This window comes from Athene cunicularia (assembly GCF_003259725.1).
Source record: "Athene cunicularia isolate RWA chromosome 11 unlocalized genomic scaffold, athCun1 chr11_part1, whole genome shotgun sequence".
Taxonomy (NCBI): domain Eukaryota; kingdom Metazoa; phylum Chordata; class Aves; order Strigiformes; family Strigidae; genus Athene; species Athene cunicularia.
This window is the reverse complement of record NW_020799113.1, coordinates 17,162,535-17,189,974: the sequence shown is the minus strand read 5'-3', so window position 1 is coordinate 17,189,974 and position 27,440 is coordinate 17,162,535. Positions and strand designations below refer to the sequence as shown.

General features: G+C 40.2%; 1 protein-coding gene and 1 long non-coding RNA gene across 2 annotated transcripts in view; one reads left to right on the top strand and one right to left on the bottom strand.

Annotated features, from left to right (window-relative positions):
- The window catches only part of SMPD3 (sphingomyelin phosphodiesterase 3), a 121,142-nt gene that overhangs the window by 5,040 nt on the left and 88,662 nt on the right, over window positions 1–27,440 (bottom strand). The window contains exons 3-7 of the mRNA XM_026856838.1: window positions 19,329–19,404; window positions 11,912–12,067; window positions 7,587–7,676; window positions 6,683–6,746; window positions 1,125–1,287 (exon numbers count right to left, since the gene is read on the bottom strand). Of these exons, the coding sequence (XP_026712639.1) occupies window positions 1,125–1,287; window positions 6,683–6,746; window positions 7,587–7,676; window positions 11,912–12,067; window positions 19,329–19,404 (549 nt within the window). The remainder of the gene's footprint in view (window positions 1–1,124; window positions 1,288–6,682; window positions 6,747–7,586; window positions 7,677–11,911; window positions 12,068–19,328; window positions 19,405–27,440) is intronic.
- On the top strand, window positions 1,298–23,244 carry LOC113484452. The gene is made up of 3 exons (XR_003399227.1): window positions 1,298–6,419; window positions 8,564–8,698; window positions 20,696–23,244. It is a non-coding gene; the product is annotated as an uncharacterized LOC113484452 (long non-coding RNA).

Genomic DNA, 27,440 nt, shown 5'->3' with positions numbered 1-27,440 from the left:
TCCCCTGGGAGGAGGGGCTGGTGGTACCCTGCTAGGGTACAGCACGCAGCTAAAAAGGAAGCCTGCCTTCATCACATTGAGGTGTTCACCGTCAGGGGAACCCTGCTCCTCGTGGCTCTGAATTCCAGCCTTTGTTCTGGCAATGTTTCATAGGAGTGAGTTCTGCAGGAAATCCAGTGTGCTTCCCAGCTTCTGCAAGCTGGCTGGAGCAACCCTAATACTCGCTTCATACAGTGTAGTTAGCCCTCCTAGAGGCCACGTGCTTACTTTACCAGTACTTTGGGAATTGTTTGCAGGAAGCACAAATATTTTAGTTCTATTTATATTGCCAGCATGAGCTTTATCAAAGATCTAATCTGGGCCAAAACTATTCAAATGTTGCTTTTGTTGCTTTTTGTGCAAAATGTAAGATGGGTTTCCTATACAGATGTGCCATGGGTATTTGTGTATCTGAAACAATAAGCCTGAAAAGAATTTAGCTGCTAAGCTGCTGTGTCCACAGACCGTGTGTGAAGAGAGCGCAGACAGACTGAGGTATTGTGCCCTAAGTTATGCTGAACTGCTCTGTTGCCTGCTCTTCTGCAGCAACTGCAGCAGGGTGTGGTAAGTAAGGGTGAACTAGTTTCTCATTTTCCTCATGAAATTCTGTATAAGGCCAGGTCCTACACCAGGAAGCGGACAGTGCACTACCAGTTCTCATTCTGGTTAGCCCGTGCCAACTTCTGCCCCCGTATCACTGACTTGTAACTTAGGTGGGTTTTCACAGGCAAAATAAAAGAACATCCAGATACTTGAAAAGATTAAAAAACATTCAGACTGCTGGCATGGAAAGCATCAGCCAAAACACTTTGCCTGGCAGAAGTTTAAGGACTGGAAACAAGCTTTTCTGATTGTTTTTGAAGAGCAGCATATCTACCAGTGTCGCTACCAGAATCCTAAACTCATCTTAAATGTGTTCATGTAATAGGTTTACAAACTCAGTACTTGCATGCAAAAGTAGAAAACAGAAAAGCAACAGGTTCTCCTTGGAGTATGAATTTGAACCCAAGCAGAACAGGCTGCAGTGCCATCCAGACAAGTGTCTTGTGTGAGTTATGGCTCTTTTTGTCAACTCTAAAACTCACCACTTTCCATTCCAGGTAGAGACCTTCTTCTGTATAGAGCATATAGTCAATCCTTCTCCCGTTTCCTTTCAATGACGCCTTCCTCCCCTTTTGGCTGGAACTGTGGTTCTTGCTGGTGGGATAAACTAAGTATCCTTTCCTTCCTTCTTCACTTTCCAGTACCCTATTTCATTAAAAAACAGAATAAGTGCTGTAAATGTTTGCTCATTCTGTCCCTTTGTGTATTACACTAGATTCTCTCCAAATCCCCGGTGAGGGTAGTGCCTGTCCAGAAGGACTGTTAAACTTGTAAAGCACATTTTCTTCCAAGTGTGATTTCCAAGATGAGGCTGTACAAACTGCAGACAGTGCTCTTAAAGCCTCCCATGGGGTTTGGTGTCACTGGTGTTGTTCTGCTTGGACCTGCTGTTGGAGGCAGGAGAGCAAAGCACCTCCGAGGAGGCGCAGGCGGTAGCACACTGCAGCCCACAGCCCCGCTGATGGCCAGTGCCGCTGATTCTGGCAGAGGAGGAAACTGTTTCACTGATTGCTTTAGAAGAAACTTACATACTTTGATACAAACCTCTCCCTTCTGACCACAGCAACTCCTGAAGTGAAGACAACCAGCTTTACAGACAGGGTATAGATGAGGAATGCTTTTCAGGAGCACACATTTGGGCAGGTGGTGATTGGTGCTGAGCAAGCCTCAGCATCAGATTACTGTGTCTTGGATCCCAGCTCTTACTTCGCTAGTGTCACATCTCTCTCAGCTAGTAATGACAGCCTAATTTATTTGATCCCTCTATGTGACACTCTTTGAACTCCTCTACAGAGAAGGACTTAATTCAGCAGGTGTGTTCATACTGCCCCATCGTGCATGGTGATTACCTAGCCCAAGACACATACAGAAGCAGTCACAATTAAGAATCAGTTTTCTAGGTACCAGTCTTGTGTTTGGGCAAATAAACTGCAGCTGTCCCATTAAAATTTTTAGTTTGGGTACTTAAACCTTAACAGTAGGTTTTATGCAGAAGACTCTTAAGGCCCCAAGCAACTTGATCTAACTTTTAAGTTAGCCCTGCTTTTAAAGGGACTTTGGACCAGGCACCCCACAAAGGTCCCTGACAGGTCTATTTTTACAGTAAATGTGTGTTGCTGTGCTGTTCTATATTGTTTGCTTTTCTATTGAATTTAAAAGGAAACTTGGTTTACTTTCTTGTATTCTATTTAAAAGATCTACCAAAGGAGTGCTAAAGGGAACAGACAGAACTGTGTATGCAAAAGTTGGAGTTGCACTCAGTAACGACACATGTAGGGTTTTATGCAGACAGTAACAAGTACCAGCGCAGCTGTTGTGCGTGGTCAGTGCACACAGAGAGGGATGGATTAGGTTGTGTTTTTGCTGACTGGCTCAGAACACAAACAAACTACCTTCAAAACCACCTCCTTGAAAATCATTTTGCTTTACTTACCTGCCAAAACCTGAGCTCAAGGTTCTGTGGTTTCCCTTGTAAGAGTTGATTACACCATTAAGCTACATCATCAACTGTCGCAGGAGAAACACTGAGCCATGAACTTGGGTCCTAGCAGGTACAAAGCCTTTAATTTCACCTTGGAAAAAAATAAGATATTTTTGATCACCCAGTTTTTAAGACTTGACTTTGGATGGGTTTTATGGGGTTGGGTTTAGGAATTTTTTAATGCATGCGCGTGAGAGTACAGAATGAAGGAAAAACAAAAGACAAACACCAGATTCTCGTGATGTGTTTTGATGTCTGAGGTTCAAATGGGGTTTTTTTGTCAAATTTTGTCTCTCTGGCAGGATCTGAATGGTGTCAGAGGGGACACAGGACTTGCTACAGTTGGTTACGTCTCAGTAGTGCTGTTATCTGTAAGTTTGGGTCAGTTGATGCATACAAGACATACTTTATGCGCCTTCAAAAGATAACAGTGATGAAATTTTGGTCATACAGTTATTTAATCACCCCCCCGTTTGGACTTGGTGAGGTACTAAAAGTTCTTAAGAGTTTCTTTCAACCAGTTTATGAAAGTAAGCTTCCTTTTATTTATTATAGGTTTTAGACTATCGTCTAGTAACTCATGTTAAATTAGCTGACTGCACCCCATTTGCAAGCTGATTCTACAAAGAGCTACTGCAAATGATTCACTTCCTGAAATTCTTTTTCTAGGTTCAAGAAAGCAAACTCTTTGATGGGACTGACCTCTTTCAAAAACTGTATTTATAATTGGCAAAGCTAATTAAGTAACAAAGTAGAAGAAACTGCTGATTAGCGCTGCAGTACTACTGCAAAAAAATCTCATTTGCATTAATTTAAAAGATCAATTTGTTTTAGCTGCAATTATGTCCTTCTAAAAGACTGTGAATGCTGGGTATTCACTTAACCTGCACAACTGCTTATGGAAGGGAAATGTTCATTTCAAGTACGTGAGGAAAGTGAATTGTAAATGTGCATGTGTCTGCTTCTGACTAAGACTTGTACCACTGTACGCCACGGTTTGCTGTTTGTCTCTAGGGGAAGTAGACACAAGTACTGGACATCTGGCTACGCTGTACTAACAGTTAAATGCTAACAATTTCACAGAACTACCTGTGACTGTGTTGCACAACTAAACCTAAACTTTGTCAGAGTAATTGTCTTAATTCATAAGACACAAAGAAATGGAGGATAAAAAGTAACTGGAACGCTTATTTTTTCCAAATAACTCCATGGTTTAAGTATGGAAGTTCTGTGACGCAGCTCTCTGGCCGATGGTTGGTTTGTAGTGCTGACCAGAGCTGCAGCGAGCAGAGGAGCACAAAAAGCAGTGTATGTAAGGGAGCCGCAAAACTTCCTCCCTCATCATAAAGCTTGAGGGACCAACTCTCATTCAGGTGAGAAGCACCCGAGTTCAAGACAACTTTTCTTACTGGTGTTGGAGCCTGTCACCAAGAACTGTGACCCAGTGTCCAGCAGTGGAGACTGGTAAAATTTGCATTTAAATCTTGTTTCTTAGCTGTGTTGTAATGTGTTCTCCTGTGTCAGGGTCTATTCAGGGTTTAAAGACAAAAATGGGCTTATTCCAGTGCTTTGCTTGAAGGTGACAATCACCTTTGTGAGATGAGATTATCTGTGTGTGTTTCATGAAGCCTTTCTGAGCAGAAGCTTGTGTGGCTTCCAGCACTGTGGCAGGGTCCAGACTGTTATATCCAGCTTATTAATTGTTCTATAATTATAAATGCCTTGCTCATTATTTGTACCAAGTATGTTCTTCTAGTCTGATGTTTTACATATACTATACTTAACATGTAAGAGATATTTAAGAACTAGTTGTTCTGCTGGTTTTATGGCCTAATTAATTTAGTAATGTGAACTACTTTTATTTAGAAACTAGAGGAGTGCTGATGAAGAAATAAATCTCTGGATAGCTTACATTGCCAATTTAATTGTCTGCAAAGCTTGATCAAGGTTTATTATTGAAAAATCTGAGAACGGATCAGTTATAGGCTGTACTCTGTTTTGCTGTGTATATCATTAACACTTGTTAGCTAGACAGTGCTCCACAGCTTCTGTGCTATTTAACATTTAACTGTCTTTAAGGCCCAGAGTCCATTAATGGCTTTACATTTTATTGAACTTACTGGCAATTTTTATGTTTACCAGTCCCTTGCAGAGATGGGAGGACAGGCCCTCTTGGCCTCTCATGGAAGTGACCATTTCTCTAATGTGTAAGCATGTCTACATGATTTACACATGCAGATCCATGTTTCCCTGCAGATCTGCAATAAAGCGAATGGAAATTCTGGTCTAACAGAGGTTTTTTTCATCTTACTACTTATATGTTATATATATACACATAGATATTTGTAATCCCTCATAACATATTGCAGAAAACTGAAAGCCACATTTAGTAGGCAAAAAGTCTTATGTATATTCTGTTACCACCACTTAAGAATATTTTCCATTTATCTCATATTGAGGTGCTGCACATACACATAGATAGCAGAAGTAATACTCAAATCTGTACTGATTATTTGATGGGTCTTTATCTATCAGTCATGTATTTGTCAGTGGAATTTAACTGTAACTCTTCAGAGAATAAAACAAAATACCCCAAAAGTAATTTGGTGACAGATTGTCTTGAAAGACCACTTGAAAACACAAGGGGTTTTTTTGGGGGGGGTAGGGGGTGTTTAATTTTTTTTTTTAAAAGAGCTCCAAGCCTGCTTTTGGAACCATAAAATAGAATGTTGCACCCACATATAGATTTGCATTTGCAAGCTTGATTGTAAGGCCAAATTACCTTACTCTTGCTTTCCAAAAATCCGTTTCACATGTACCAAATTCATATTTTCGATATGTGGATAGAAATGCCTGGAAATTTTGCAGGTTCTTGAATGCACAACGCATGACGATGTAACAAATTCTTATTTTTAATATAAATTAAACCCTGACTTTATAGCTAAAATTCAATTTCTTTGTTCAAAACTGATACAGAGAAGACTTCAAGGCAGCCTCAAGTAATATGTTCAACTAAGTGTCCAACTATACCATGCAGTGTACTGTACTTTGTAAAAATGCCAACATAACCTGTGCCTGTATAAAGTCCCATTGCCATTATGGGTGTTAACTGAAGCATCTTCACAGGTTCACTCATTCAAATAACTTTACCTCTTTAGTATATTTTGGTATTGAACAGCTAGAACATCTTTTATAGTTAGTCATGGTAATAACATATTTAGTCCATGAAACTAACCTTCAAGTTAGAGAAGGTGCAAAAAGGATTCTCACATTCATTAAGTGCTGCTCTACAACATACAAAGCTCATTAATTTCTCTCTACTGGCATTATTATTTAACGGTATAGGTAATCAAGAAATTTATCTTAAGACTTCTGCAAATTAAGGGGTTCTTGTATTTCTCCTAAGTCCACTAGCTCAAACCAGAGATACCTGTTTCTTGATATTAAACACTCCTTAAAAGTAATGCTGTGCTTGTATCACTGACAGATACGAAGCCATATTCCTAGTAATGCCTGATGTGCTATTTAATTCCTCTCTGTACTTCTGAGCTTGTTTTTTTAGCTGTATTGAATTCTGCCAGCTTTCTAGACTGGGTAATTAGTTCTTGGGTTGGGAGTGGTGTTTTAAACTTTATGGGCTTTTTATTTGAAGAAAACTACATTTCCTTTTGTTGCTGTCCCTGATAGGGCTGTGGCCAGGGACCTGGCTGCCTGCAGAAGGCCCGTCAGACAAGCTGTCTGTCTGGATACCCTTTCCTGCAGTGCTCGAAGTTTCTTGTCCTATGAGCCTGTCCCGGTAGGACCAACTCTAGAGACATAAAACCACTGACAGCAGTTGCTCACATCTTTTCACCCACTGAAGCCAATTCCATTAGACTTAGAGAAGCAGCCACTTTTCCTTTTTTTTTTTTCCTCTTCCCTGAGTACCCCATTAAAAGATTTTTTCTTTTTTTACAGTCCATAAAACACCACCCAATTTGTGAAATTTCAAATAGTAGGCAACAAACTGGCTTTTTAAAGAGTTGTCTAAAGCATGTAGAAGGATCAGGAATTGCATACTTTTGTAGGTTGTCTGGAGTGCACACTTCTTCATCATATAATCCTTCAGGATCCAGCAAGGTCCCTGTGAACAGAAGGGCAGATGTGACTGTCTCAGCATACCTCCTGCGACTTGTCTCCACGCGGGAGGCTCCCGGGGGCACCGCTGTGGGGAGAGGGATCGCTCTGCCTCAGAGCGCTCGGTGTTCCCTTCTCCACTACCCCAGCCTCCCCACTGCCTGACACCTTTCAAAATGCTGCCTCTACCTTCCAGTTTCTCAGTCCCAGTGGCTCTGATTCGTTTGTTTTTCTACTACAACAGAGTAAAGCCACATTATTGAAACAGTTCCACATTCTTACCTTTAGCATCTTCACAGTTATAATTGCTCTCTAGGGAAGGTCTTAAGTCCGATCTAAAACTTTAGCAGATATGAATATCTCGGGAGTTCCATAAAACCTTTTATAAGATGAACCCTACAAGTCTGTAGTGTTGTTGAATTGCTTTGTTACATCCTCACAGTATTTATAGAACACTGAATGGAACATTCTGATCAAAAGCTGCAGGCTTCCACTGCATGCAGAAAGTACAGAAACAATAATTTGGCTTCCACCCCACCCCCCAACCCCGAAGTAATCTAGAGATTATGTAAAAGTAGAATAGGTGTGGGAAGGCATTCAAGTAACTTGATGCATAAGTTCTAGAATGTAGACTGAAGTTTGAGATCTTTGTTTGGTTCTTAATTATAATTCAGCAAGACACTGTTAAGGTTTATAAAATACACCTTACAGAAATCTCCCTTGTAAACATTTGGTCTCCACCAAATTCTTACTGCCCGTTAGCTGAACTACCTGCTGCTGCTTATAGATGTCCTGCGAGTGACAGACAAGCAAACGTTCACACACCGAGAGCTAGAGAAGGTCTTACCGATTGCCCACGGTTTATCCTCCCCAGGACCAATTCGACATGGGTCTTTGTAGTGTGTAAACAGAGAGTGCTGTTGCTCCAGCTTGTCCTCTGCAGGGAAAGAACAAGCCCAGGAAAAGGCACATCAGCTACGTTTTGTGAACCTGTGCACAACTGGTTCTTCCACAACAGCAAAGGCAAATCCTGCTCCCTACTCAGTATACACATACAGGATTGATTTGAACCCATTCAGTAGTAGCTCTACTGCACAGCAGGATCTGGTCTTGATCAGAAATTCCAACAAATGCCTGCTAATAATAGTGCTTTCCTACAAATCCTTTCTATGATAGACATTTTCTGGTAGTTTCTAGCTGTTGACTGAAGGGAAAGTTTTCCAAGATATTTCCTTACCCTGCCATTGACATAGCATTGCTTACACTGGTACAAAACTTTTGTTGAGATAGATCATACAATGGAGAATTGGACTGACTTCACAATGGCAATGTAAATGGCTGTTTGTGGGTGTGTCTACACATCTCAGCAAGTTTGAAGATAAAAGCTTGTACTTTACTTGCTTCAGAAGAAGTCCCTGACAATGTTTTCCAAGCTATAATAGATAGAGAAAGGGCAGACAATTGATAATTTGCTTGGGGTATTATCTACAGCATTAAAGCCATTCTAAACATAATCAGCATGACCTATCTATCAACTGTAAATTAATTTCTTCCTAATTACTACAGTGCTCCTTGCATTTAAAGCATACAGCACACATCAAGCTCCTAGGATTTAGTAAGATATCCTACAGAAATGTATATATCAGAGTTTAAGACACTGAATAAATAAAGAAGTTCTAGTTCTGTGCATGCTGTTTAACACAGCAAGCAGTATACCTGGGAAACAAGTACAGCCAGGACTTGAAAATACTAGCTGCTACAATTCCATTTTTGTTAAATGGCAAAAAACCTGGCAACAGCTCCTGATAACTTTCTTTCTTGCAGCACTTACACCTTTTACAAGGTTAAAACTTCTTAGCCTCACTTGAAGACTCTCTTGGGATTGACAGAATATTCACCTGTGTTTGGAGCTGCTGTCACTTACATCTGTCACTGTCTACAGCTGAGACAACAGAATATGTAAGTACGCATGAAAATGGACTCCTCTGAAGTCAGAAATAAAAATTTGAACCATGAGCTGTGTATCTTAGAATGCAGCTCACATGCTCTAGGAATCACTCTAGGAATCTCCTTGGGTAAAATGTTCTTGGCAAGTGAAGAAGCTATTGACCTCTCTCTGTGAAGGAGGAAGCAGAAGACACATGTGGAGCACAGTGGTACTGCGTTCAGAGCTGTTGGCACCTCTGCCATTTTGTTATTAATTGTCATTAATACAACTGGCATCCTTCAGCTATGGCATCCGTACCAGCTGATCTGTCTCATGACATCTTCCTAGCTTCCCCCCCCTGCCCTGCCCCAACTAGCTCTTGATCTTGAGAACATTCTCGTAATTGTAGGGAGACTGAAAAATTAATTTGCCAGGGTAGCCTGGCATTGTGCAGAGGATCAGAGGACTGACCTCCCTAAGATTTGCCAGGAATGCAGTGCACAGAATTGCTCTTGCTATCTGATTGAACAGCCAATTGGTTTGTTTATGGAAAAGCAGAAGACAAAAGCTATGCAATTGTTCACTTCTCCAAGTCTTCCCTTGTTACGTGTCTACAAAATTTCCCTCAGAAACTAGCTAGATTAAAATTTTGTCATGATTAATTTGCAACTGTGGCACTGACAAATCACGGCTGATGAGACAAACTTAACCCATCTGACTGGAAGGCTCTTTATCTTATGCTAAAAGGTTTAAAAACATAATAGACTGTTACACAAGTCAGTCCAAAGCAACTTGACAGTAAGTAACTTTTAAATAATGCTCCCACTAAGTGTGAATTCACTGTGAATGTTGTCATAATGTTCTGTAAAGCTGGAGGGTAAAACTGAGTTGCAGAAAATCTGTCATAAGCATAAGGTCACTCATGGACCTGGAGACCTTTGAAAACTGTACCATCAATACATCTAAGAATAGAAGCTTGATATTCACTGAAACATTAATTACTTGCTGCATCAGTCTGTGGAGTGGGAAAGAATACAAAAAATCATAGACAGAATTACAGGAAGCTGATTATTGCTTTTAAAAAAAATAATCTTAAGATGCTGAATTCAAATGTCGCTAAAAAGATGAGTAATGTAAAAGTGGAGGAGAAAACTTTAAAACATTTCATCAATCTTGCTTAGTGCATAGGAAAAGAAAGCAAATCTAAAACCAAAAAATGAAATAGCCATCTTAATTTCAGTTTCCAGGCTGCATGAATTTTAAAGGGGGGTGGGTGAGATATGTAAATGAGCAGCAGAGAGCAAAAATAAAATGGATTTTTATAACCTACTTTTCAGTCTTCTTTAGTAGTAGTTGCAGTGTTTACAACTATTATTTAGAAAATCAAATAGTTGCTTTTACTTTTTCTTCAGCAAGAAAGGTCACAATAGCATTAATTATTATGTGCTTGGTTAGAGTGCCAGAACCTCCGAGGTAGAGAATCCAGGCCATACATTCTGCCTCATGGCTTCCTGCCGTCTCTCTCCTCGTGCTCTCCCCATCCCCTTCCCACTGGCCATCTGACCAGGCAGCCTCCCCTTTGCCAGGCAGCCGATTGGTTATTGCCCTGATGGCCATCTTTGTCTCCAGGCCACTCCCTCCCTCCAACAATATTGCAACTGAAACAGTCAAGTCACAGCAGATGTGTCCATTTGTCCCCCAGCTTCTGTCTCCCCTCCTGGGGCCTGCTGCACTGGGCTCCTCAGCCTGTCGGTGTAGCAGCTTGGCTAGCTGAAGATCTGTTTTGGATGGCATTTCTTCCTTCCCTAAAACACTCACTACCCACTGCTACCATTGTATTTTATCCTAATACATGCTTGTTTAACTAGCCATTACCACCTGCTGTTCACCTCCACTACACAGCAGATTTTTCTACTAGTCAAGCACCTGCCAGCACCTTTCTCAACCATTCTGAGTTTACTTTGGATCATATAGTTGTGACTGATTTATTTTTTGTACATATGATCTAGAAACATACACCAGAAGGGCTGTATTTTGGGTTAATGGTCTTTTCTACCCAATGAAAGTGTTTCTCCAACTTTGCTAAAATATTCCAAGTGTCTCATGCAAGTTATGAGATTAGACAATAATGGTTATTTTTGACATCAGACAATTCTTGCTTTTTGTTTCTTAAATTATTTTTGCTACAGTCGTTGCTGTCAGCCTCAGTGACCTGGGCTGCTTACGAAGGCTACAGAATTCACACTAGGTGCAGTTCAGAAATTCACCTGTTAATCCACAAACTCTGCTCTGAATTGCTGATTCTGACAGGGTGCTGCAGCTTGAGCTCACCTGTACACTGCGTGTCTCCTTGGTAACGCAGCACAGATGAGATCCCTCTGAGGAACCCCCCCCACTGTACCTGCCCCGCGCTCAAACGGCCTTTTCAACGCAGGCCTTGGGGGCGGCTGGGCTCCCCCGAGCCATTTGCTGGCTCCAAACCAGCAGAGCCGATTGCTGTGGGGTAAAGGAGCTCAGCTGGAGGCCTGGGCTGTACTGAGCTGGAAGGCAGGGAGGGTACACGCACAAGGGTGTCTGCACTCCATGTTGGCAGTTTAACTGTTAACAGAGAATAATATTTATGTTTGGAAAAGGCTACAATCTCTGTGAACCCACCATCCATTAATTATGGTTTTGTGGATCCCTTTTTCTAATACCCTCAGCATCCAAATATAGAAAAAAAAAAAAAATTAAAAATTTATTAAAATAAAAAACTCAGAAGTACATAGCATCGGTTAATTTTTTCTGATTCAGCATTTGTTTAGTTCTCTCTGCAGCATTAATCTCCTACGTCTGTGTATACGCACTATCAAATTATTTTTAACTGCATGAATTTACTACTTTTTCCTCTACAAAATCCCATTAACAACCACATCTTTCATTAGTAACTCAAATTCTAGGCCAACAGGTATTTACCTAATTCAGGTAAAGCTAAACCACCAGATCTGTCCTCATTATTGTTACCGCAAGTCACAAATTTTTCCCTTCGTGCCTTAAAAAACATCATGCTTAATAACAGAGCTCGTGTCAGCTACTCTCCTTGGCTCATCTGAAGACTAGTACTTATTTTAGAATTATCTGCAGCAATTAAGTCTTTCCTTGCAAAAGCCAGTCACTAGTATACAGCTATAACCCACAGGAATCAAGAACTTTCCCATTCCTTTTTGGAACAGGTAGACACCAGGAAAATGAAAACCTTGTCTTACCAGAGGAGCAGTTATCAAAGTTGAGATCTCCACAGATTACATCAAAAGCCACCAGCTCCTCTGGATTGGCTGTACTGGAGGAGGAGGTAGATTTTCTGAATTCAGACAGCCAATCTTGAAGCATATCCAGTTGCTCACACCGAACAGTAGTGTCTCCTGTAGCAAACAAACAAATAACCAAGAAGTCAGACCTCCTTTAAGCATGTTGCTCAGCCACGTATTAGTTGCTAAGCTATTGCTAGACATCTCGAGAGAAAGAGTGCAAGATAAAAAATGGTGTGCCTAGTAGTGTACTCATTATGTAGTGCTTAGCCCATTATGAAATTCATTTGGAACCACACTTTTTAATGATTTAAGTATCTCCTTTTGGAATTAATCATACCAGGTATGTCTGAAGAACTAAGAAGACAAGGTGTCGATGCTGCAGCCAGCCAGCCAAAATGATGTTTCTAGCCACAGAAGGATGATCTGATGCACTACATTTATAATCAGGAGTTCAGAGTTAAAATCCTACTTCAAGACAAAACCAGAGAGCATGTTCATTGGGTGAATCACTTCATCTTTCTTTGCTTTCTAATTTTTAAAAAAGTGACTTTCAAGTGTTACTAGTAAATATACAACCATAGTAAATTCAACTTAAGCATACTGTAGTAGTCCATCTGAGGAAGATTTCTATTTGTGTTCAAGTAAGAATGCCTAAACTGGAAGTATTTTTCATCGATTTAAAGGCATGCGTAGATACAGGTTTAAGTAGGCAGTACCTCAGAAATAAAAAGCCAGATCCTTTTCACCAGTTGCAGGGAGGTTACACTGGACTGCACCTGCTGAGGATATGCCCCCGGTTTATAGGAGTGATGTGGAAGGGTTGACATTGATTGGTCACCAAATATTTTTTGTTTGTGAAACCGTCTGACATGCAAACCAGCTCTTTAATTATAGCAACTAACCACACTTAAGCACATTAGGTGACATGAAGTCTCAGAAAAAAATAATTACTGGCTCTCTTAAAATGATAACCGCAAAAGCTTGATGTGGGGAAAGGTGCAGGAAGAGATACAGTCTAGAAATAATTGTTTACCATATTGTCTTTCTTTTCTTTTGTTTTCACTGTACCTATAGTTAACAGTTACAATTTTGCTTGTTTCAGACTTGAAATGTCGTCAGAAAATTACTTTTCTTCGAAATGTAAGATTTGTTTTCAAATGCCACAATCAAAAGGAAAAGCAGCAAACCCCAAATTACTTATCCTGACTACAATTTTATTTTAACCTAATTTACTACTTTGTGCTAGCTATTAAAAGGGTGTGAAACATAATTAGAAACATCAGTTATGTATGTTCCAAGCTGCTTTCAGTGGCCACTCTGGAGATGAATGTTTAAGTCGGCATCCTCACAGCTTGTTAAGCACTCCTCTCAGCTGCAGCTGCCCCCAGCACTGTTTAGACTTGTAAAACGTGAACTCTGCAGCACACTGTAACTGTGTTAGCAGACAGACAAACCTCAGGCTTTAGGACTTCTCCTTCCTACCACTATTAACCTGTGACGGGTTGGATTTTCAAGAATGTCTTGGGGGCAGAGGGGTGTAAAAACAACAGTTAAATACAAACTGAATCAGAAATGTTCAACCAGGCATGATTTGATACAATCCTAAATAATCAGATATCAAAAAGAACATGAGCAGGTGAAGTGAGAGCTTTAAGTAGGTTCTGAAACTGACTCATCTCTTCAAACTGGTAATTCCAACAACAAATAATCTGATTTTTTTGCTTCCAGTTGTGTTATTCCCCACAAATCTTTACCACTTGGGCTGTAATATCAAACCAGGTACAAGTGCTTCCTAGATCTATTCCCTAACCTACCATTTCTAGGTATTTGTACCTGAAGTTCAGGTGGTACCCTCATCACACAGCTTGACACAAATCCAGACCAGTGCGTTCTTGGGAAAACCCCTTGCTCCAGCAGCACAAGAAAGCCCTACGGTGAAGACACAGCTAGACAAAAGCACAAGAAATAGGTCATGTGGAACAAGTACAGCCTGGAGCAGGTGACACTAACCGGAACAGTTGTGCGTGACGAACATATACATGCTGCTTAACTAAATATGCAGATGAAGTTACAGATTCTCAGAGAGCATGAGCTTGAAAGGGACCTCTGGAGATCTCATAGTCCAACCCCTCTGCTCAAGCAGGTCACCTGCAGCAGGTTGCTCAGGACCATGTACTCAGGCTTTGAGTATCTCCATGCTTGGAGACTCCCACTACCTCTGGGGAACCTGTTCCAGTGCTTAGTCACCCTTGCAGTAAAAACCTTTTTCCCTTGTTTAAATGGCATTTGTTGCAGTTCAACTTGTGCCCATTGCCTCTTGTCCTGTCAAGCACCACTGAGGACAGTCTCCCTCTATCTTCCTTACACCTTCCATCAGGTATTTACACACTTTGATAAGATCCTTCCTGAGCCTTCTCCTGAAGCTGAACAGTCCCAGTTTTCTCATTCCTGGTGAAGCTTATTCCAATTCATGGACTGTCCTCCTGCAGCACCCAAATCTTTCTATTCAGTCTTACCTCCTTAGGCCAGTACTTTCCTCTGGCCTGCCTTTGTTTCCTCATAGAACTTTTAAGCATGGTGTTTGTTGACAAGAATGCAGTAACTTGTCTTGCTTCCCACAAATTATATAAATTGCTTAACTGTCTAAGGTGGGCTTTTACATCCCTGAACTGTCAAGGGTTTTTTGCATTTTCTGTGAATTATCCATGCCTGGCTTCACTAGGGTGAGTGATAAAATAATGCAGCCGTTACTATGTGGACATAAAACTCTGGCAGCAACCTGTCACAGACCAGTCTGAAGAATGTAGCAAACCCACTTAACTGAAACACACAAAGGTTAAATTCACCAAAACTGAAAACTCTTGAGAAGAACAAAAAACGGGCAAAAATATTTAGGAGGATATTGTGAAAAGCGTCTGGTAACATGCATTGCTATTATTAAAAACACATTAACTACACAGTGACATACATCTCCCTTGGTAAGAATGCTGAGCCTTTGTGGCAGCACTGTACACCAGGATAACCTCAGGGCTCTACAGAAAAACAGTAGGCTTTGGAACTCTAGAAACAGATGACTCATTTCTTTTTAGAAAAAGTGTAGAACTTGAGATTGTCTGGCATCTCTGATTATCCCCACTAGAGGTCACAGAAGTAATTGCACTTCAGTACACTCCGTGGAGCGTGTGCAATGAAGTGAGGTACATTTCCATGACAAAAGATGGGATCCTCTAATGCAACTTGAATATAACTGCTTTCTGAGATGAATATTAAACTAATGGTATCAAGCCTACTGCAGCTACATGGCAGGCACTGCATGTATCTATATGCAAACATCACCAGTGAGAGTCAGTCTTACCAGCACCCAGTGATCAGTAGTTTTGGAGATGAAGATAACTGAACGAATTAGACACCTAAGTGGAGGAGAAGCCAAACCTGAATTCAGAACAATCAGGGGAGCAGACATTTCAGAAACTGCTGCAGAAATGGAACAGCGTCAGTAAATATTAACAAAAGAGAACTAGGCAGTAACTCCCAGCACTAACATTCAACTTCTTCCAGCCTTCAGCTCTAATTAAACATTCAGATAGAATCACTGATCTGATTGACTGCCACCAGTGATTAACCGGAGGATACAGGTTTCTGCTAATTGCTCTACACTCTTTTCCTCAGTAACTGGCCTGGAAAAACACAAATAATTTTGTTATGACTGGTTCCTACAGTCAGCATTTCCAAATTCTTTGCAAATTCCCTTCAGCTTCAAATTTTGTGGACGGATGAAAGGGTTGTGTGGGAAACCTCCACCAGCAAAAATAAATACTTCACCTTTGTTCATTATAGGATAATCATACTTGCCCTTTCCATTCACACTGGAAATGCCTAAGTGAAATCCTGGCGTAAGTTAGAACTGGAGGTAGGTACTATCCACCGAGGAAGACTGTTTTGTCCCACTCTGAAAGACGTTCGAAGGAGCACTATGGTGGTTGAACAGAGCAGCCAACAGGCCTAGTCAGAGGAAATGAAAAGATCCAGTGGAGGTTTTTAAAACCAGAGTTCTCAGCACTGATAATTGCTATGGGATATATTGGCAGGGAACCTGAGGAAGATGAGCAAAAAAAGCTTGTAAAGTCTAGTCAAAATGGAAAATTGTTTCCAAGTCACAACCAAAGGTTTCAGTTCAGCTATGACACAGGCTGTGTCACACCTGGCTGTGTGACAGATTAAGCAGATCCCTATGCTTGTAACATAATGCAGGATAGGCTGGGAAAACCAAACCAAACCAAACCACTTCCAAGAACAAAACAAAAAAAACCCCTTTTATTCTGCTGGGTTACTTTTCTTCTAGGTTGGGTCCCCAGTCCAGTGCAACACAGCCTACAACAGCGGTGTTAGCACAACTGAGCGAGGGCAAGGGCAGGCTGCCACGGTGTGGGTACACCAGCTTTGCTATTTTACAGACACATCTGAAATCACTGCCTGAGGATGCTTAGTGCTGAAGTTGCTGCTAATTGCAGCCAGAATTTGAGATGCTGATGGATCTCCCTCAGCCCTGACATGAGTTCTGCTTAAGCTCTGTGTAGACTTGTGGAACCTGAAGCTGGTGCTAGAGAAGTGGGAGTTGCCAGTACCCCCACTGCTGCCGAGTAGATTTGTACTAAACCCGAACGGGGACATGAACGAGGTTATGAGACCGCATCCAACACGCTATCTCACCTGGACCTGGGCTGGACTAGCTTGAGGCTTACTCTGTTTTGATGGCTTGGTGGGGTTGTCTGAAAGGCACAACTCAAAGGGACTTGGGAGGTGGGAGGATTCTAGGCAGCAAAACCTGTCCAGAATATTAATCACTGACTAATTGAAGAACATAAAAGAACCATGTAAACTTAACAGCCCGATGGAAAATAATTACATTCAAGTCTCATTAAGGATCCCTTCATTTGTCACTGAAATGCAGCTATTTCCACAGAGGAAATGAAGAGCTGCTTCATAGCACCATTCAGTAATAGAGAATTGAGAGGATAAGCTACAGCTAATTCTAAACTTTGATTGGAAAAGGTGAATGTCAGGTCTGAAAAAATAGTAATTGTTCAGAATAGTGTTGAGCCAGCACATCTCTCAAAAAAAGCACCAGTAGTTTGTCCGTGACTATAAGCAGTTGGATCCCTTCATTTTACACTCACATAAGTATCAGACGTGTCAAGTGTAAGTTTATGTATCCTCAAAAGGAAGCCAAATTGCACTCAGCCATGTATGACAAGATGATTTAAATGGCTAACCTTTTAAACAGTGCTTGTTTTTATAGATACCACATCTTTATATCGTTGAACTGTTTTTTGTATAATTTTTTTAATGTGTGAAATGTTATGAATCAGATGATACAAATCAGAAAGCACAGCTCTGCCAAACTTATGAACTTTAGTTTTCCATTTCGTTACATAAACTAATATGATATATCAAAGGACAGTTAGAGTCTTAAATCATTGTTTGCTTTACGTGAATGTAGTTTGAACCAGATAAGCCTAAAAATACGAAGCAAGAACATAAGTAGGAAAATGAAAGGTTGCATTTTACCCTTGAAGAAGGTTTAGACTGACTTTGAAAACAGAACATTACTTCCCTGGTTTTCTTCCCTCCCCACTCTTGCTCCTCAGTGTTTTAGGGACTTCACAATGCGGTTATCAAAGACTAACTGAGAATACATCACTAAGTAGTAAAGAGGAACAGGACTAAAAATGGAGGTTTATAACCTTAACTAGAACAGCAACAAATCTTAGCTCCACAACAGGAGTCTCACAGTACATTACCATAATTCCAGAGTTAAAAATAGAAAATCAGAGAAGGACGTTAAAATGTAGCTGAAAAATTAATGAATCTTCTTTAGAACTATCCAGCATCTCTAATGTACTTCAGGGACGGCAGTTTTGTCCCCAGTCAGTCTCTGCAACTGAAGCACTGACAAAGTTAGAATGAATGCCAGCTGCCTGACTGGGCTAACCCAGACACGCTGCAGCACACGGGTTCAAAGTTCTACATTTATAATACCTTACTGTCTTGCCTCCGTCTGCAGCACACATGCTGTCTTCAAGCAGCTTAGGAGGGCTATGTTGTGCTCCACAGCTGGCAGGAGCTTAAATCAAGTAAAACTAAGGATATCCACCCCTCTGGCTAAATCATTTCTGCTTTTACACAAAGTAAAGGTTTGTAGATGTGGCTTTTATTAAATTACTAACCTAGTCCAAGTATAGAATTGATAGTTTGGATGCAAAAGATAGGAGAGATACATGTAAAATTTTCCATAGATACCTTCAAGAATTTAAAGTATCTGTCAGTTTTAATTGATGAGTGTACAGGCAAACCGCTAAAAGGGAGAAGCGTCTTGATTTCCAAATGTATGTATCAGAACACTAAAAATGGAATAAACCAACCCAAAGTTACTAACTTTTCTTCCCCTTGCTTTCTGGATTTGGGTTGTAAAATGGAGGTAAGGCCACCCATCTACCTTAGTCTTGTTCTGAATATTAAAAGGAGAGCTGAGTGTTGAGCTACTGGCATAATGAAAGGTCATAAGATGGTCGAGGAGGAACAGGCTCTACCACAGGCTGACAGAACTACGTGAAATTCAGTCTGGTTGTGGAAAGCAGTGGAGTCCATATATCTCACAGACACAGAAATCTGCTATTAAATAACACCTCATTCTTTTTTAAGATAATTCAGTGCAATTTCAAAAAAAATCCTTCTACACCCTGCTGAGAGTTTTTGCATTTTATTTAACAACCTTAGAAAAAACTGTTTTATAAAAGGAGGACATAGAGCGTGCTGTGTAAATGTAATAGTGGAACTGCTTTTAACCGTGACCAAGAGAGTTTTTCGATGAGTGTATTAACTTGCTAGCCATTGATTGTATGAAATTTGCAGGTCAACACCCAGAGAATATGGGCTTATTCCAGCTGCTGATTTCTGATGGAAAAACTGTCCCAACTTGTATCTTCTGATAAAAACCCCTCGTTATGTACAAAGAAATTTGAGTTTATATGCTGATACTCACCGTGTGGGTTGCTAAATGCTGTTGAGTAATGATGACAGTAATGTAATTGTTAAAATAACAGCATTTGGTTAAGAGGGAGCAAAGACAAGAAAAGTTCTCAAGGGATATTCTTGTTTGTGCCCTATAATACTTAGTTACTCAAGACTGAAAATGTGAAGTTTGGGGGATAGACGTGTTTACCCTCCTTCCTTCACTATTTCACTGCTATTTGCAATGCACACTGTACTTTGACAGAAATACTGGAGGAGCAACACTCACTACTTTTGCACAAGAATACCACCACAGGCCTGGAAATAGTGAAAAACTAAGATAAGCACATTAGGACAGTACCTGCAATAGCTTGCAAGTGAGTGCAGGAAATGTATCCCACAATTCTTTGGTCCTGAGGTGTACTTCCCACTTGCACCTGGAAGGGAAGGAAGAAATAAAAAGGTGATTAATGGAAGAGCTCATACAACTCTGCTTCCAACGCTGGCTGTGCAGCCTTTGTACTGGGCATGGGCCTTTTTCACCACTCCTTCCATCTAGCTGCCTTTTGAATACTCACACACACAAAACCAGCAGACACACACACTGGGGCTTACTGGGGTCCCACTTGCTGCTCACACACTGACTTCCACTGGATCACCACTACTCCAATGTTGGCGATTTTTGTTGGCAACGCACAAAAATTTGACTTTCTCCTGCTCTTTGCAATCCTGTTGATTCTATGTGCCAGCTGCATTGCCACTCCTTTGCATCTCAGCTCCTGTTCATTTGCAGGGTTCAGGCCCACCACTGAAGAGCCACAGAATACTGGTAGCAGCAGCAGTCTAATTCTTGGTGTCTGTGTAAGACTAGAATGCAGAAGGAAAAAGTGCCAAGGTAGTCTGGGAAACTGGGTGAAACGTAAAATAAATACTGGTTTTGATCATGTTTTCTCCATTCCACAGCAAGTGTTGGATTTTGATGATTTCTGACATTCTTCTACATAGGTGTTTGGGATTTTTGCTGTGTCTCGGCAAAGTGTTTGCATTCTTCAGCTTACAGCAGCAGCCCCCGTCAACCAGATGAAAACACAACGTGCACCCCCTGCTCTTACAGACAATCTTTAAATGTATTTGCTGGTAGACACATGGGCAAATTAGAATCAAGTTCTGGTTTAGGTTTTCAAGTCTATTGAAGGTTTTGCAGTTCAGTTACACAGCTGCAAATCGAAATTCCCAATGAGAATCAAGATTTGGATTGAGGCAAGAAACTAGTTTGAGCATATGTTTTTTCCTGTTGACAATGTGGCAACACTGCATAGACTACTAAAGAAAATGCCCACATAGTTAAGTTGTACCCACAGCTCAGGAAGCAAAACCACAGCTGACTGTCCTTCACAAGGCTAGGCTCAGATTGCATCTGACACCTCTAAATAACAAGCAGAGCTCCATTTCATACAGGCACAATTCTGTCAGCTTGGCTGGTTTTCTTGTTTTTCAGCTATCCAAGAACCATCTGATTCATTTTGTAACTGGAGAGTCAGCTTTGCAGTAAGTCATTTCAGAAGTCATTTGTACTCAACAGTGGCTTGTTAACTTTGAAGTTTTTGTTCCAGCTAGAAGGGTATGTAACAAACCACTTGCATTATTCTGTCCTCAGTCTGCTCAGTCCTCTTTTGGACAGTTTTTCAGGTGGATATTGATGGTGTTCTTACTGCTGTTCCCATACAGTTATCCTGTTTCAGGGAGGGTGAAGGCAGAGGAAGACAAGGAAAGTGCAGGCAGTCACTGGTGGATCTGTCCCTAAGCCAGAGGATTCTCCTGAGCTCCCCAGACTGGAGCAGAGTCTGCTGGTGACTGTTAGTGACTGACTACTGCAGAAGTTTTACTATGCAGCCTTCTTTCTTCCTCTCTCAGGCTGCCTTGGTCTCAATATATCACAATGTCACAGGTGAACTAAAAAGAGTGTTCTCTCCAATTTTTTATGCAACATATGCCATTCCAATGGAAAAGTGGGAAACCATTAGTTTATATCCTCCACTATCTAGGGCAGGCAGGTGAATTGTATTTTCCAAACTTCTTAACTCAAAATCAGATTTTCTCTTCAACGCTGAAAAGTATATCTTGTAAAGTCTTTTATGAGTTTGTGAATTTGCAGTCTCCTGCTACAGAGAGAACGTGTGCATTTTGTACATCTTTCAATGACATCTACTGTAACCACTCTGTAGAAAAAATACTGCATGTAAAGGTTTTTGCCTTATAGCAGAATGTGCTGCTTATAATCCCCTTATTGACTAAACCTGATGGAATAATTTTCAGTGTCTCTATCCAGAAAGTAGAAAAGATTTAAGTCTAAAAGCTGAACATCCAAACATAAATTATAGTCAGTTGAGAAAAAGAAGTCAACTCAAACTGGCTTTAGAATTTCCTGTGCAGCCTTAATGGAGTGCCTGACAGTGCCTCGACCCATCAACCAATTTATGCACAGGATCACAGTCATTTGCATTAGTCATAAATAAATACGTATCGTACGGTGTGTCCCCGTGCGCCCAGATCTATACTAAACCAGAACTGGGATCTGTGGCTCTCAAAGAACGACAGGAAAGAGCCTCGAAGAAAGACTGCCTGCCGCTGTGCAGGGGTGGGGGAGCGCACCAAACGCCCCGCGGGGTGGGGACGGTGCCCCAGGGCTCTGCGCCTGCTCGGAACAGCGCAGCTTTACACCCCCCCGCCCCCCGAGGGGAAGAGGAAGGGGCTTTCATAAGCACTCTGCTAATTAAAAAACAAAGGCTCAAAAGCACGAGCTGAAGACATTAACATAATTAGAATTTCCGTGGAAAGTGCCAAGCATGGAAATACATCCAAAGCAGCTTTTCTCCCAGATTTCACATTTCCTCCAACTTTTTTGACTTTAGGGGCCGTTTTTTTTTTGAGTGGCAGCATTGATGTAAACCGCCAAGCAGAGTCATTTTGAGTTAATCATAATAGAGGCAAATATTTGTGACAACCACTAGGAGATAAAATAAATACCCTTGCAGCTTCCTAGTCAATTCCCAGCTACAGTAGAAACACTAGTATATTAAATATGGTCCGAAATAAAATAGTAAGGAAAATATGATTATTCGGTCTAATTTGGTGTTTCACAGATGGACAAGGACTATGCTGACAGGAAAACTACTTGACTTCTGAAATATTACAAGCCCTATAATTCTACATAAAAACATTCCTTTGTGTGGCCAAATACTGTAGCTACTTTTAGACTGTTTCAGTTTCAAGGGTATAATATTGTGGTGAGTCGTGGTGAGCAGCCACGTGGCAGTCCTGCAGGAAGACAACACTGAGTGTTCATTTTAGCCTGCAACATGGATCTTGGCAGAAAGGTTCTGCTTCCATCAAACCAAATTAACACTTCGCAAATAAAACATAATTTTTGCTGCTTAATACAGAAGAAACTTCTAAATTCACATTTACAAAGAAAATATATGTAAGCAAATAAGCCAGAGTGGCTCCTTCACCATAAGCCTGGCTTACGTTCACCTCAACTGTTACACATTAATAGCCCTGTATTACTAACACATTCACCGAATCACCCTTCTACAGAGAGCTACTTCAGAATCTGCTTTCTAAAAATCATTGTACAGTCTTAGTTGTATCATGGACGATTCCTCTATGTCTGTGGAAATTTACAGGAAGGTAATATCTAAATAAATTTGTAAGTTCCCAGTGTTTTAAAATAGGATAATTATTTCAAGAAGAAAAAGTTGTATGTGATACCCTGTTAAACTCTGATGTTACCAGAGGTAAAATTAAAACAGAACATATTTGTTGTTTAATAAAGTGTCCCAATTATATAATTTTGACAGAAATTAAATTTTTCAATATTATGCTGAAATATGCAAAATATATTCCAATGCTCAGTACATTTGCAAAGGTTAAGTAATCAAACTAATCAAACATTTGGAAGCTAGGGGCAGATTCTGATCCCTGTTACACCACTGAACATTGCATTTTATTAGCCAGCGGGGGGGGGAGGGCATAAAAAGCTCATTACAGATGAGAAAGAGGCTTTTTTCCGTAAAGGGGAAAGCCTGCTAAGGGTGTGTTTGGAATTCAAAATGCCAGTTTCTACTGCTATGTATTTGCATTTGTTCCCTACGTGTAAATTAAATAAATAAGTGCTAAACTGACAGCTATGAATTTTTATCTTCAGTCAAGAGTACTGACTGTGTCAAGTACACAGAAGTACTTGACATCAAGTACTTTTTATTAAAAGATTTCATCTCAGTGCCATAGCACGTTAGTACAAGCTGTTGGAGAGACCATGCTGATACTGTGCTGTACTACACAAAATTGTGTATATTCCTCTAATTGTGTATCAAAAACTTGTCCTATATGGACTAAGGGAGTAGTATGTCCTCCAGTTAGACTGTTACCAGGTAATAAACAGTGCTCATGAAAGAAATCAAGCCAACAAGGCTATGGCAGAAAGATTGAAAAAATTGAAAAGAAAAAAAAAATTAATGAGTAGCAACAGCTGAAATTTTAGAGCTAAAGTGAAGGAAGTAACTTTAAACTTAATCACATTACTTGCTATCTTGGGAATTTTCTGAGCTAACTGGAAAATCTTGCACATCTCATGTTTGCCATACTCTAGTATAGTAAGTGTACAAAGCTGCAAACATGACAAATATGGTGTCTTCAACAGTTTATATTTACACACATCTGTCCCAGCAGTGCAGAACAGTTCTGTTACATCTGGATGTCAAAAAAAGCATCAACAGACCCTTAGGTAAAAAACGGGGAAATGCTACCTCAATACCAGGGGTATTTCAATACCAGTTTAAAAAAACAGCTTCAAATATGTCATTGCTGTGTTAATAAATCAGCAGCTACCTGGAAGGAGATATTCTTTAATGCTTAAAACCATGGGCCATGCCATACAGGAGAAATCTCACACGATTAAAGAACTAAACTAGATTCTCAAACACTGACCAACAATGCTTAGACAAATCCTAAAGGTTTGTTATGAGGGGAACTTAACCTTTAGTGACATTTTCTAAGGTATCACATTGCCAGGAGGTAGCCATTCAAAAAAAAAAATCCTAAATAGACAGTTTCTTAAATACGTACCCTCCAGTATGAAGGGTTTATACAGATACATGTCCAAGCATATGCCATTGCCTCTTCCTTCATGGGAAGCAAATCCAGGTCTGCAAACCAGAAGAGAGCTAAAATTTTGGTGTAGTCCTGGAAGAAGAGCTTCACAGGGTTTATCACCCACAGTCCCCATGCGGCCAATAAACCCAAAGCTGGGAAAGGTAAACAATCTAAACGTAACATTAAGAATCCTTCAGGGAGATGGGATGTGACACAGAATAGCTCTAGCTTCAGCTATTATAGTTTAATCACATCTTGGACTGTAAATGAGCAAAACTATTAATTTGATCAGCTTAGCTGACCATGAAGGTGTCAGTTCTGCCATTGGAATAAACATGACCTGTAGTAGTGATTCCCGCATTATTCTTTTGAGGACAGTATGTCTCCAAAGTGTATAGCTCTACTGCAAACAATTTTACAGTCAGAACAAGAACCAAGGTAATGATGTTTATATTATGAAGAAAAACTAGCCGGGTTGAAAAGCACACCTGCATGCTCTGTGGAAAAAAAAATCTCCTTAAAAACAAAGCTTGAACACTGCATGTACAAAGAACATCTTCTAAGCAGAGGCCTACAGTTACTGTTTGTCTTAGAAATAAACCACCCCAGACAGAAAATAAGAGAAGGGCACAGAAACAGACTTTACAGTAGATGTGACAGTGACTTACTCCCACAGAAATATTCATCTAACCATATGTAGCCAATATTGTTTAAGTTCAAGAGAGGTTCCATTAGAAACACAGGAGCATGAGATTCAACTGAAGTACTGCAAGTAAAGCAACTGCAGATGGACAAGTTGCAGTGTCTCCACACACACTCATGGTTCAGACCTCCCTGGGTTGTGCTCTGAGAGCGCTGGTGACAGTACCCTGTTTGTACCGCCCACTTCAACTGCTGTGGGAACATCAGTAAAGACACCCTGTGCAATTACAATGAGCAAACAACAGCGTGAGGAAAATAAATGGAAAATACAGTTTCTCTTTCTTTCCAGATCAACTTTTCTGTAATCTCCCAAACTGTATCAACGCCTCCTGAACATTTTCTTCCATTTCATCAATTTTCCATGACAAGCAAGAGTCCACACCAAGAAAATAACTGGAATAGCCAGTCAAACTGTGCTCGTCTCCATTCCTGTTACTGTCAAGAGGAGATGCCAAGGAAAACTTACAACTACTCACATTCACAGTTCAAATATTCTTGTCCCACAGAGATGACGCAGACTAGCAGTAACTTCCAAGAAAGATGTATTTATTCCTGCCCTTTGTGTTCTTTGTAGTAGTTTCTTGGTTAGCTTAGCCATAGTGTAAAAAGATCTACCTTATTTTTAGTACTTTAACAGCTCTGCCCTTTGCCTTCAAGGATGTAACAGCTTCTAAAGAAGACACATTAGTTAAATTACTAATTTATTATTATAAATATATTATTTAAGCTTTTTAAATAAAGTTTTAAAATATTATAAAGATCAGCTCAAAATTCTGTTTGGTGCTCTGCAATTCTTTCTAGCCACATTTGTACTTGATTATTCAGAATCCTATTTTTCCCCACCTACCACCTGACAACAATTACTGTTTCATGAACTCAGAGAATTAGTTATTTGGCAAAGCTTCATTAAGCTTATATGTGAGGGAAAGTGGCTGTAAATTGGTGCCATGAATGAAAGGCTCTTCCTCTTCTGAAGAGGATAAAGCCCACAATTCACATTCTCTCTAACCTGTATTTCATTCTGTGCAACAGTTTTAATTTCTCCCCATTAATGAAGGGGAAAAAGACCATGATTAATTACATTAATTATAACAAAGTGAAGGAACATGGTGCAGTGCCATAGTAGGATCTTTTTCTTTAAAAAAGTCTCAGGCAGTTTATTGGACTTGATCCAATTCCTGCATTAACATTTTATAGCAGAAACTGAACATGTGGAAAATGTTGTTACCCTCCTGACTTAAATGGCACAGCTTTAGAGTTATCTAAACAAATTTCATGAACAGCACTAGACATCTCTTTTATAAATCTTGGGATAACTGTAGATACTGGACAACTGATTAAGGACAAAAAAATATCAAACCACTGAAATCTCTATATGATCTTTTACTGGGGTCAGAAAACAGCCATTCCCCTTTTCTTTGTGTAATCCTGAAGTAAAAAAGCTTCCCCTCAATATGCTGTGCAACTGTATAACAGAAGTTGCCCCCTCGCTCTCAGCCACAACACATGCTGGCACGGGACAGTAAAAACAGCTGAAATTGCCCGAGCAAAATGTATCTGCATCAGTAATAACAAAGGGGAGAATCACAGAGGTTAATTTAGGGAACCTTCATTTTACCGTACAACGCAGGCACCTCGAGAGTAGCAAATAGTAAAAACTGCTTCAAAGCAGTTTTGCAATCAGAGCTATTGCTCCTTCTACCATCTGTTACTACCATATCAGCTATTCTGAAAACAAGTTCAGCTTTGCACATAAAGCAAAGGTTGCTAGGTTTCCTTTAAGCAATGAATAATAACATGTTCTCTGCACAATTACTGTACTTCCTGAGAAGAGCATTAATTTTCAGAGAATTTGAAAAGTAAATCTGTTAATAAGCTTAGGAATTAATATTAATTAAGCACAAGTTCTTTCAGAAATGTAGCAAAATCCACAACACATATTTTTTCCTTTTGATTTTGTTAGTATACTATTAGCTTTCAAACTACCGACATCAGACTGTGGTTTTACTTTTGCTCTATGTTCACACACTGTGTTCCACGCAAGAATTATTATTTTTGCTAAAATATTCTCTCTTGGCAGATGCCAAAAACCAGAATAACAGTAAGAACGGTAAGAAGAGCAGCCTTCTATGCAACATACTTCCGTATCTCCCAGTCTCTGGGAGGAAAACCACTCCAAAACCTCTCCTCAGTTAACGGCCATGCTGAGAATGATACCTCTCTCTGTATGTATTTACATGTCTTGTATGGCTTAGATTTACATTACAGCTATTACAGTTTAAGGATAAGAGAGGCAAAATTTGTCAGCAGAAGTGACAGTTTTTATTAGATTGATACATCTGGAAAAAATATGGACAAGCTCTCCAATTCAGTAACTCATCAGGTCATGTTAAGGATGTTTTCTGGTTTTATTACACTGCTGTCCAAAACTTACCCAACATCCCCGAAAGACAGTGTAACTAAGGCTATGTATTAATCCCTCTATCTGAAGATGAATGTTGACATTTTGAAACCTTCCAGTGAATTACAAACAAGTGATGCATTACACAATTTCTGCCCAGCACTCATTGATACCTTTAAAGCTTGATTTGACTGCAAAATCATCATCGAGTTTCTG